This window comes from Rhinatrema bivittatum, unplaced genomic scaffold (assembly GCF_901001135.1).
Source record: "Rhinatrema bivittatum unplaced genomic scaffold, aRhiBiv1.1, whole genome shotgun sequence".
Taxonomy (NCBI): Eukaryota; Metazoa; Chordata; class Amphibia; order Gymnophiona; family Rhinatrematidae; genus Rhinatrema; species Rhinatrema bivittatum.
In genome coordinates this window covers 87,088-98,631 of record NW_021821120.1, presented here as the reverse complement: position 1 = coordinate 98,631, position 11,544 = coordinate 87,088, and the positions used below count along the sequence as shown (strand labels likewise).

General features: G+C 49.8%; 1 protein-coding gene across 1 annotated transcript in view; it reads left to right on the top strand.

The window, feature by feature from the left end:
• Positions 1-252: 252 nt before the first annotated feature.
• Positions 253-11,544, top strand: part of LOC115082470 (potassium channel subfamily K member 5-like) — a 57,733-nt gene continuing 46,441 nt past the window's right edge. Inside the window, exon 1 of the mRNA XM_029586696.1 lies at positions 253-634. Coding sequence (XP_029442556.1) covers positions 449-634 — 186 coding nt within the window. The 5' untranslated portion in view covers positions 253-448. The remainder of the gene's footprint in view (positions 635-11,544) is intronic.

The following is an 11,544-nucleotide window of genomic DNA, read 5'->3' as shown; positions in this document are numbered from 1 at the left end:
CTGCAGCCTCCTCCCTCCCATTCAAGAGTCAGGGCAGCTGAATGAGCCTGGGAATTAGTTCTCTCTCTCTCTCTCTCCTCGTTTCGTCCTCGCAAAGATCCGATTGGAAACTTTGCACCTGGCCAGTGCGGGGGCTGCCACTCCCACCTCCTCCTCTCCGCCAGCCCGGGGGGGCGGATCTCTTGTCCCTCCCCCTCCTCTCCCCTTGGCCTCTTCCCCATTCACTACAAATATGTGCAGCCGGTGACTCGCTCAGCCTGACACGTGTCTGCCAGCCCGGGCCAGCACATGCCGGCCCCCCCCCCTCCTCACCGCGCACCCCCACAAAGCGCAGCCCGCCCGCAGCTGGAGGGGCCCCACCTTCAGGCAGCTGTGCGGGCCGATCGCGGCGGCCCCCGCCCGCTAGAGAGCGAAGCCCCGCGGAGGGCGGGAGGCGCGCGCGGGAAATATGGTGGACAGGGGGCCCCTGCTGACCTCTGCCATCATCTTCTACCTGTCCATCGGGGCGGCGATCTTCCAGGTGCTGGAGGAGCCCAACTGGAAGGAGGCCAAGGACGTGTACAAGAGCAAGAAGGAGGAGATCCTGAGGAGGTACAGCTGCCTGAGCCAGAAGGACCTGGACACCATCCTGCAGGTAAAGGCAAGGCGAGCCCTCTCTCTCCTTCCAGCTGGCAACCTGCTTCTCACAGCAAGGACCTGCGTTTTAGCTGCCATCTGGGTTACTTTCTCTGGGTTTCCTCTTTTTTTTTAAATTTCCTTCCCCCTGGGAAATTTTAGCTTTTAATGACTTCTGTGCTCGGAGAGAGAAATTGTGGCGGTAACTTTTCTGATTCCCCCCAAACACTTTTCACAGATGTAGATATGTTCTTTTTTTTTTTCTCTCTTGCAAAGGTCGCGTTTAACCTGAAAATCGGCCTTCCCTGTTTTAGTAAGTGCGAGATCCTGGTTTATACAGGCAGTAAAAGTGTTTTGTTTTTTTTTTGGTCTAACCGGGTTAGAAACTTGAATTGGCTGTAGTAAAACATTGCTGTGCACTGTGGAGGGGGAGGGGCGCGGTATAGGTCTTTATTGTGTTTAATCTGTGACTCGGACAGTGAAAATGTCCCATCTGAGTTTCAAATGCGTTTTACTGTTTCCAAATAAAAAGTGCCGTAAACCCCTTTGAAGTGACATCGAATTAATGTAAATATTACTTTGCTTTGTATTTCGCAACTTTTTTTTATATTTCTTATTTTCATCCTGTTACTTTTTTCACCCTGCTGCACATTGGCGCTGAAAAGTACATATCTACTATTTAAAAAAAAACTTATATATGTAGATAAACTGCATATCATCATTTCTGGCGAGCTAGTGGCCATTCAGCAGCGTTGTACAAATACTCACGAGACGGTCCCTGCTCCCCAGAGCTTACAGTCCCATCAGGGCTTGTTGTTATTGCAAGCGCTTAAAGCCAGCACCCCGAAAGTTATTGCACTTGTTTTAAACGGATTGTAATGTGCCTTGAGGCCAGACCGGTGGAAGGCAGAATATGGACGGTCTGTAAACACACGTGGAGAGGTCACGGCAAGCCAAGGTTCAATGTGCATGGTCAGCCCTGTGTGTTTGACCGAGTCCCAGTGAGAGAGGGGGGATGGTAGGCCCTGGACCCGGCCCCCGCTCCCCTCCTCGGGCGCTGGAGTGCTCAGTAATTGAAAGACATGCGGCTCGCAGATCTGAAATGTAAATAGAGCCTGTGCCAAGAGGCTGCTGCAACCTTTTTTTTTCCTCCTCCTCCTCGCTCTCCCTTCCAGCTCTTGAGTGTTTTCTGGCAGCCTGCTTGCAGGTGGGAAGGGGCCTTGGAAATGCCCCTCTCTCTCTCTCTCTCGGGCCCCATTAGTATGCGGATCCTGTCCTCGGCGCAGACAGAACGAAGCTCCCCCTCGCCCCCAGGCACTGTGCAGATTTTTTTTTGCCGCTTCAGTGCCCTCCCTGGTCTCCTGCAACTTTGCTTTTTGAAGCTGGCGCTTGGTAGAAAGCAATCCCCCGGATATTACCCTTTTTAAAGAGCTGTCACAACAATTTAAGCATTTCTAATATTCCCTGTCAAACCTTGCTGCCTGAAGTATGTGTGGCACTAGGCTATATAGTGCTGGAGAGCTTTCAGACCATATCTTCTGTAATGGGTGCCTCCTCCTGCCCCCTCCCTGCTGTGTGTCACTCCTTCAGCTGCCCTTTGACCTCCTGCAGTGCCCCTGGCTCCAGGGCCGGGGCAGAAGGGGCTTCGCTGAGCCGCCTGGAGGGGACAGAAGCAAGCAGCTAACAAAGGCTTTCCTTGTTGGTGGCAAACCTAAATTTTGTCTGAAGCAATTAAACTTTTTTTTTTTTTTTTTTTTGCCTCTTGAGGGTATTTTAGCACGCACGACCTCTGCTGCTATTTGCAGCCTGCCAGCTCTGGAGGCCGCTTCAGCCGAAATGCCCTTGACACGGCTCCAGCTGAACTTGTCTGCAGGCCCCCCCTGCTTGAAAGAATGGCTCTTTTGTGTTCCGCAAGCCTCTGTGGCAACTCTCCCTGCTACAAAATTTCCAAGCTCGGGCCCGGTACCAGGGCTCCAGCGAGGCCGCCCATCCCCAGATGACACGCGGAGCGAGTCCACGGCCGGTGCCGTCGGGCCCGCGGGGTGGAGGGAGATGATGCTCCCGGATCGTGCCTGCGGTGGGAGAGGCAGGACTGCGGATGGGTGTCCTTCCTGCCGTGCAGAGTTTTTTTTCCTGCCAAAGATAGCAGACTTAATTTGGGCCTGGTAGTGTGGGCAAGGAAACAAAGGGAAGAAAAGCAAATTACTTGTGGGCTGCTTTTTTATTTTTTTTTATGTCCGGTCTGCGTACAGAGAGCGGTCTGTGGAGCGCGGTGTCTTTACAGCGGATGTTTGGCGCATTAAAACAGTTTCACAGCAAAAAAAAAAAGCGACATGACCTGGCAATGTCGGGGAATCTGAAACTCGTAGGGAAGAACCCCGGGTGGCGTTGTACGGAAGAACTGAGACACGACGCCCGCACGAGGCGAGAGGGATCTGGATCGTTCAGGGCCTCAGCAAGGCTTGAGTCTGGTTCGGGGTCGGGGAGTGGTCCCGGCTTTCTGAATGAAATCCATTTGATGACAGTTTTTTTTTTGCCCGCAGCAGAAAGCCACCCTTGGACCACGCGCTGTGGCTGGCGATCTTAGACTGGTGGAACTGGCGGAGGGTTGACTGGGAGGTGTGGAAGGTGCTGGGGAGGGAGGGTTCTTACTGCAGGGCCATGCAGAGCCCACTCTGAATCCTATCTGGTGGCAGGTCCGCCCTGTTCACAGGGCATGGGAGTTGTTTGGTGTGAAACTGTGTGGTTTTTGCAATTGGTGGCGTAACCTGACACGTTGAGAGAGAGAAAATCATCTGAGTCATGCCAAAATGAAACTTAAAACAAATAAATAAATAAATTGTAAAAACGCATCTCTCTTCTTTGCCTTGCCAGAGATTTCTAGTGTGTGTAAAGAGGGTGAATGCTTTATAGTGAAGGGACACGAGTGTGGTCAGGGTTTGCTTTGCTCCCCTCCAGGGATGCTGCAGGCCAGTTCTCGGCTATCGGAACCTGACTGCAGGTGACAAAAAAAAAAACAAACCCCGCACGGAACGGCTGTGGGAGATGGGCCAGTCGGGCAGTGGGGAAAATCTGGAGACGTAACCCCCGGCATAGCCAGTGGTTTCCTTACCACCTGCTGTGTGAGCCCAGGACCGAACGCCCCAGAGGTGGCTGTGCATTCGGGCACAGTGGAGTCCTGTCCGCATGGACGACGCCGGATGCACTGATCACTCGCTTGGAGGGGGTCGAAGAACCAATAACTGTTCAGACTGAGGATTAGCCCTGTAATAGGAAAATGCCGGGGCTAGGAGTCCTGCTAGCCCCCTCCCCCCTCCCCCTCATTGTGAGATCTGCTCAGACCTGACTTTCACCAACAGTTGTTGTGTAAGGGGGACGTGAAGCCTGCGTGTGCTGTGCATGCAGGTTCCCCGCTGCTCGACTGCAGCTCGGGCTCCAGCATGGCTTCCTCTCAAAACCTGCAGAGTGGGGGGGAAAAGTGCCACTTCCCCTTTCAAGTCTGGTGGGGTTTTTTTTGCTGTCTCTGTGTGAGGAAGGCCGCACCAGGCAGTTTTGGCCGAGAGGACGAGGCTTTCCTTGTTTTCATCTGTAGGGTGAGACACGCAGAGGGGCTCTCGCCCCCTTCCCCCGCCCTTGGTGCGCAGGCCAGAAAGCGGAGAAGCTGACGGCTCCTGACTTGGTTGCGCCTTTTTGCACGCTTGTACAAACTCGTTTTTTTTTTTTTTTTCCCCTCGAGCGACAAAGTTTGCTCTGTTTTTGGTGAAAGAAATGAGCGGCTTGCTGGCACCTGTCCAGGTTTTTTTGGCCGGCCTAAGGGTGGCTGTAACGGCTGATTGGACTCTGAAAGCGGGAGAGGGGGCATTTGGCCAGTTGAGATGCGGGTGGGCATTAGGGACGGGTCACTCTTCTGTTTGTTCCCCCTCCCCAAAGTGCAGGTGCATGATATTTTACAGCTTTACCAGTGCTGCTGCCGGAGGCGCCTCTCGTTGGCGCACCTCTCTGCCACGTCTCCTGATGTTCGTGCGCGAGCTTGTCCAGGGAACACCTTAATCCGACAGCAGGAATAATATCTCGAGGAGCACTGTTGCTGCTTTTCAAAAGTGAAGCCAGCATCTAGATGGCTGTCCAAATCCTAGCCTGTCACCACTGACACTGTGCACGGGAGCTGGTGGGCAAGGAACATAACGAATTGATCTGCTGGCTTATTTTACACTTCTAGCAGATCGGAAAAGACATTTTTTTTTGTGTCCTAGCTCCTGTAAGAAGATAGGACACATAGGTATAGCAGGGCTTCCCAAACCCCCAGCCCGTCAGGTTTCAGGATATCCTCCTGTAGCTCCTGCATATATAACCTTCCTATCTCTGGGGGGGGCGGGACGACTGCCCTGCCCCCCTCCCTCGTTTATGGGCAGCAGGTCTAAAAGCTTCAGGGGTTTGGGCGTGTCATATACTCACCATCGAGAGATAAAACAAGGCACAGCCTTGGGCGGGGGAAATCACTGGACGGGCACTTGTGGGTTAAGTTTCAGAGTTTAGGGCCTAAGTTTGGGATTAAGGCATCTACATTGGCCCCTGGAGACATGACTAGGGCTGAGTACTTTAATCTGGGATCCTAAAAAGTGGGTGGCAGTGGGGGTAGCATTAGAATGAGGTGGAGGGCAGGAGGACATTCAGTGCTAACCTAGGTAGTCAAATTGCAGGGTCTGAACTTTTAGGCCCTTAAATTCAGCTGAATTTTCAGCCAAATACTGAAGCTTCTAACTCTGACATCCTCCCTGGATTTAGATGCTGAGTGAGTGCATCTTTTAGAATACAGACCTCCTTGAGTGCTGCTTCAGACCTTAAGTCCTGTTATAGAAGAGGGTGCAAAGCCCTACGAGCGAGTCCTGTTCGTTGCAAACCTGAACGAATGGCACCTGGCTTTTTACACAGATCCCACACAGGAAGCGACACAAATCTTCCCAAGCAGCTTCTATATGAATGTGACCAAAGTTTGAACTCAGGATCGTGCCAGTCAGAGATGGTGGCTAGTGGCCTATATCCATCCTGGGAAGGGCAGGGGCTCCACTCCAGACTGCAGCAAGACCTCTTTTTTTTTTTTTTTTCACATGGGAATCCTGGGTGGCACCCATTTTAACATGGTGGGTTACACACATTACTTGTAGGGATGTAAGGGCTACTGTTATCATTTTTTAAATTGCTACTCGACAAACGCAGTGTTGTACAGATAACACATGATAGACGGTCCCTGCACCATGGCACTTATTGTCCACGCAAGACAAATGCACACGACAACACACAAGTCCATAGGAAGTGTATTTATTGTAGAGAAGTGGTTAGGTGTTAAAAGCAACTTCAAAAGGGGGGAGTTTTTAAACTGGATGCAGCCGGAGAGAGCACGATGCACCGAATCGGGGAAGCTTTTATTCCAAACATGGCACAGCGAGGTGGGCGTCGGTGGTGGAAGAGCAGGGCACAGATGAGAGGAATCTGCTTAATGAATGGCGTTCTCGAGGAAGGGTGGAGGGGGGAGAGAAGGGGTGAGGAGCTGCAGCACGAGTGCATTTTTAGGCGAGTAAGTCCTCACACGTAAAGACTGTTCAGTTCAGCTCCTTAAATGGATACTTGTGTTAATCTAACGGCTTCACTGCTGAGCGTGTAGCAGGAGTCTGGGGGGGGGGGGAGCAGTGCCAGAGCCGGACACCTGAGTCCAGCGGCGAGGTGGAGGGGCAGAAGCAGGCCATTTGGAGCTTTGTCGGGCCTGGCAGAACTGTATTGGCGCCACGAGCCTGACGGCGGAAGCCCTTCGCCCTGCCCCTAGATTAGGTGCCAGAGCCAGCCTCCGTCACGCTCTTCCTCCGGAGGCTCCGGGGCCCGGCTCCTGCTGTTGGAAGGGAGTTGGGACTTAGAGGAAGGGTAGAATTAGCTGGTAATGCTTTGCGTAGTTAATTGATGGTGGATGTGTGACTGTCGGGTCACCAGCACAGGTTTTTGGGAAGCCCTGGAATCGGTAACAATTCAGACTCTTTTTAGCTGTGTGACCTAAAGAAGACCTCGGTCCTCTTGTCAGTATTGCTGAGGGGGGAACCAGCCTTTGCATCCATCGTGTTTCTGTCTGTGCTCCTCCTCCTCCTCCATAACTTCTGGAATGTTGACCCAGTTCTCATTCAGATTTGTGCTTTAGATGATGTGCTCCGTCCTTCCCCTGACTTCATGTTTTTCATGTGCCGGGGTTAGGGGTAAGTAGGGAGAATTGGAGCAATTGTCCCGGGCCCCTGTGGCAGTCCCACTCCTAAGCAGCAGTGTTGGGAGCAGGAGGCGTCAGGGCGGTTTCTTACCTGCTGCTGCCGTCGCTGCTGTCCGAATGCAGGAAGCCCGGCAGAGGAGGAGACAGAAGCAAAAGGGCTGCTGCCTGCAGGTGGTGGGGAGGGAGGAGATCATTGGAGAGAGGGAGACAAACACCGGTGTGTGGATGGTGGAATTGAGGGAGGGGCTCCGGTGGGATGGGGGTAAGGAGAGACTTTCAGATGCCACATTTTGAGGGGGAGCCCATCCTGTGTGGCAGCCAAGAAAGCAAATAGAAAGCTAGGAATGGAGAATAAAACTGAGAATATCCCGATGTGTGCAGTTCTGGTCACTCTGCCTCAAAACGGATGTAGCGGAGTTAGACAAGGGCAACCAAAAGGGTTAGAACAGCTCCCTCATGAAGAGAGGCTAAACAGCTTGGAGGTCTACAACCTCCTGAGTGGGAGGGAAGGACCATTCACCCTTTCAGATAACACTAGGGCTGAAGGACATCCTGGAAACTAACAGGTAGCAGATGTAAAATCAACTGGAGAAGGTATCTTTTTCACTCAGTGCAATTTAAGGTATGGAATTTGTCAGAGGTCCTGCTCAAGTCAACTAATGCATCTGGGTTTACAAAGGGTTTGGACAAGTTCCTGGAGGAAAAGTCATAAGAACATAAGATATGTCATTCTGGATCAGACCAAGGGTCCATCAGGCCCAATATTCCTGTTTCCAACAGTGGCCAATCCAAGTTGCAAGTACCTGGTAAATACCCAAACAGATCACAAGCTACTATTGCTTATTAATTACCATAATAGTTTATGGATGTTTCCTCTAGCAATGTATTCAAACCTTCTTTTAAACCCAGTTACACTAACTGCTGTAACCACATCCTCGGACAATGAATTCCAGAGCTTAACTATGCGCTGAGTGAAAGAATTTTCTTCGATTTGTTTTAAATGAGCTACTTGCTAACTTCATGGAGTGCCCCCTGGTCCTTCTATTATCTGAGAGAGTAAATAACAGATTCACATCTACTCGTTCAAGACCTCTCATGATCTTAAAGACCTCTATCATATCCCTCCTCAGTCATCTCCATATAAACAGCCCTAACTTCCTTAGCCTTTCCTCATAGGGCAGTGGTTCCATGCCCCTTATTTTGGTCATCCTTCTCTGCACTTTCTCCAGTGCAGCTATATCCTTTCTTTTGAGATGCCGCGATGAGAATTGCACATAGTATTCAAGATACAGTCTCACAGGCATTATGACATACTCCGTTTTATTCACCATTCCCTTCCTAATAATTCCTAACATTCTGTTTGCTTTTTTGATCACCACATCACACTGGACTGACTATTTCAATGTATTATCCACTATGACGCCTAGATCTTTCCTGGGTGGTAGGTTCCATATTAGGCGTTAACATCTCGTAACTATAGCAAGGGTTATTTTTCCCTATATGCATCACTTTGCACTTATCCACATTAAATTTCATCTGCCATTTTGAAGCCCAATCTTCCAGTCTTGCAAGGTCCTCCTGCAATTCATCACAATCTGCTTGTGATTTAACTACTCTGAATAATTGTCACCCGCAAATTTGATCACCTCACTCATACTCCCTTTCCAGATCACTTATGAATACATTAAAAAGCACCAGTCCAAGTACAGATCCCTGAGACACTCCACTGTTTACCCTTTTCCACTGAGAAAATTGACCATTTAATCCTACTCTCTGTTTCCTGTCTTTAACCAGCTTGCAATCCACAAAAGGACATCTCCTCCTGTCCCATGACTTTTTAGTATTCTTAGAAGCCTCTCATGCGGGACTTTGAACACCTTCTCAAAATCCAAATACACTGCATCTACCGTTTTCACCTCTCTCCCCATTTTTATTCACCCCTTCAAAAAAAAAATGTAGGAGACTTGTGAGGCAAGACTTCCCTTGGGTAAGTCCATGCTGGCTGTGTCCCATCAAACCATGTCCATCTAAATGTTTTGTGATTTTATTCTTTATAACAGTTTCCACAATTTTTTCCTGGCATTGAAGTCTGGCTCACCAGCCTATAGTTTCATGGATCACCTCTGTATCCCTTTTTAAATATAGGGCTTACATTAGCCTTCTTCCAATCTTCAGATAAATTCAGATGATTTTAATGATAGGTTACAAATTTTATTAACAGGTCTGAAATTTCATTTTTAGTTCCTTCAGAACCCTGGGGTGTATACCATCCAGTCCAGGTGATTTACTACTCTTCAGTTTGACAATCAGGCCTACCACATCTTCCAGGTTCATCATGATTTGGTTCAGTTGATCTGAATCATCAACCATGAAAACCTTCACCAGAACGGGTATCTCCCCAACATCCTCTTCAGTAAACACCAAAGAAATTGTTTAATCTTTCCTCGATGGCCTTCTCTTCTCTAATTGCCCCTTTACCCTCCTCGATCATCCAACAGTCAAACTGACTCCGTTGCAGGCTTTCTGCTTTTGATAGATATAATATATATATCTATATAATTTTTTTTTTTTATTGTGAGTTGTTGCCTCTATGGCCAACTTCTTTTCACATTCTCTCTTAGCCTATCTTATCAATGTCTTACATTTAACTTGCCAATGCTTATGCTTTATCCTATTTTTTTCTTCTGATGGATCCTTCTTTCAATATTTTCATGAAGATCTTTTGGCTAATATAGCCTCTTGCACTTCACCTTTTTAACCATGCCGGTAATCCATCAAGAGTTATTAATCTGGTGACTCAGGGAGATCCACTGCTCATCCCAGGGCGTGAGCAGCAAGAAATTGGATCTACTTTTAGGACAGGATACTGGGCTTGATGGGCCTTTGGGCTGACTCAGTGGACACATCTTATCTTCCTGAAGGCAGTGGGCCAGTTCAGCTCATCTTGGAGATGTGAGCACACGGTGAGGTCGAGTGTTTTGGAAGCCCCTCTGCCATTGGAGATTAGTCCATAATCGCAGGCACATCCCCCTGTAGATGTGGATGCCCTGCTGGCACATTTCTGGTGCTTGGACTGAATGAACCAATGTTTTCTGAAGGGATGAGCTAAAACAGTCCATGCCCTCGCTCCCAGCTGAAGTGACTGGCCCACTGCTTTACGCACTAGACCACACCTGCACCCTCCTCTCGGGACTGGATCGCTGCCATGCTCGTGCCCTCTCTTCTGTGTTCTGCTGGTTGCAAGGGAAGGATGAGACCGTCCCATGAAGAGACGGGGGTGCCGGCTGCTGTTCCCCAGGCAGCCCTTTCTCCAGAGGTTGGGGGCCCTGCAGTTTTCAGGCCTCTCCTTCCACGGCGTGAACTGCTCAGAGCGCCCATTTATCCAGATGGGGGTTGGCATAAAACTTCCCGTGCCAATATCTCAGGTGGCCTGAAATCTTAGACACAATCCAAGGGGCCGAGGCAATGTAAAGTGCGGAAAGCGGGCGCTGAAAGTCAGCGCCCAATTTCCTAACATGCGCATGGTGCCTGCAAGGGGGGGCGCCATGCAATTAGGGGGTTGCGGCTGCTGGTCATGAAGACCGCTGGTAAACTCTGTGTCTGTTTTCATAACCGGCCGTCTGCCAGTAATAAAAATGGCCGCCAATAAGAAAAGTACAGAAAAGCAGGTCTTTTTTTTTTTTTTCTGCTTTTCTGTACTTCTTTTCAGTGCGCTCGGCTATTAATGCCTGCTCCAGGCAGGCGTTAATAGGTGAGTGATTTAAATGCGCATCTGAGACGCACATTTATTTTTTTGCTTGCAGAGTGAATGAGTAATGGCCTCATTCGCATGCATTTGCATGTGATGAGCGCTATTGCATTCACCCTGCGTCCGCGGGTTAAATAGGCGCTAATCCCCTTATTGCATTAGGTGGTAGATTAGTGCCTATTTAACCTGCGTCGGGCGTGCGGCTGAGTGCACGGTATTGCATTGGCCACCAAATAGTAATCCCTTTCCCCTCCAAGGCTGACAGTAAACCAGAAGAAAAGTAGACGTAAATATTTTTGCTAGAAGCTTTGTTTGCTCTCTAGCTCGGTCTGAGTACACAGGATGCGTGGAGCGTACTCGACCTGTATTTGCAGTGCTGGCATTAATCCTACGCTTATCCATAACGCTCTTTGCATAAGAAAGGAGGCCTCGGGGTGCTGCCAGAGAAGGGGTGCAGAGCAGCACGGCCGTGGCTAGGGAAGGGGAAGGCCGGGAGTCGGCAGGGCAACTCTCTTCCCCCACCCCCGGCTTAGAAAGGGGTTGAAGTGCAGACTCTGCCAGTTCCTGATCTCGGGCCTGATTTACCAGAGCGTTGCTGGCGTTTTCCTCTTGTGACACTGAGCACTCTCCTCCTGTGTTGCACATTAACCCCTTATCCCCTGGTAACTTTATTTCTGGTCAGGTGTCCTTGTTCTGTTTCTGACCAGTGCTCTGGTTTCACCGAACGTCTCCGGTGGGCGCTGTGCTGCTGTTTCTTGCCCGTTTTTTTAAAATAAAAAGTTAGTGTTTCTTAGTCCTATTCTTTTGTGTGTTCGATAGGGCCATGCATGAAGGGCTTTGTACAAATAATGTGAAACGTGGTAATTGGAGGCTGGCGACAGGTTCCAGCTGTTTAATGCATGCTAACTGCATCCACCCCATGGACTGAAATCCC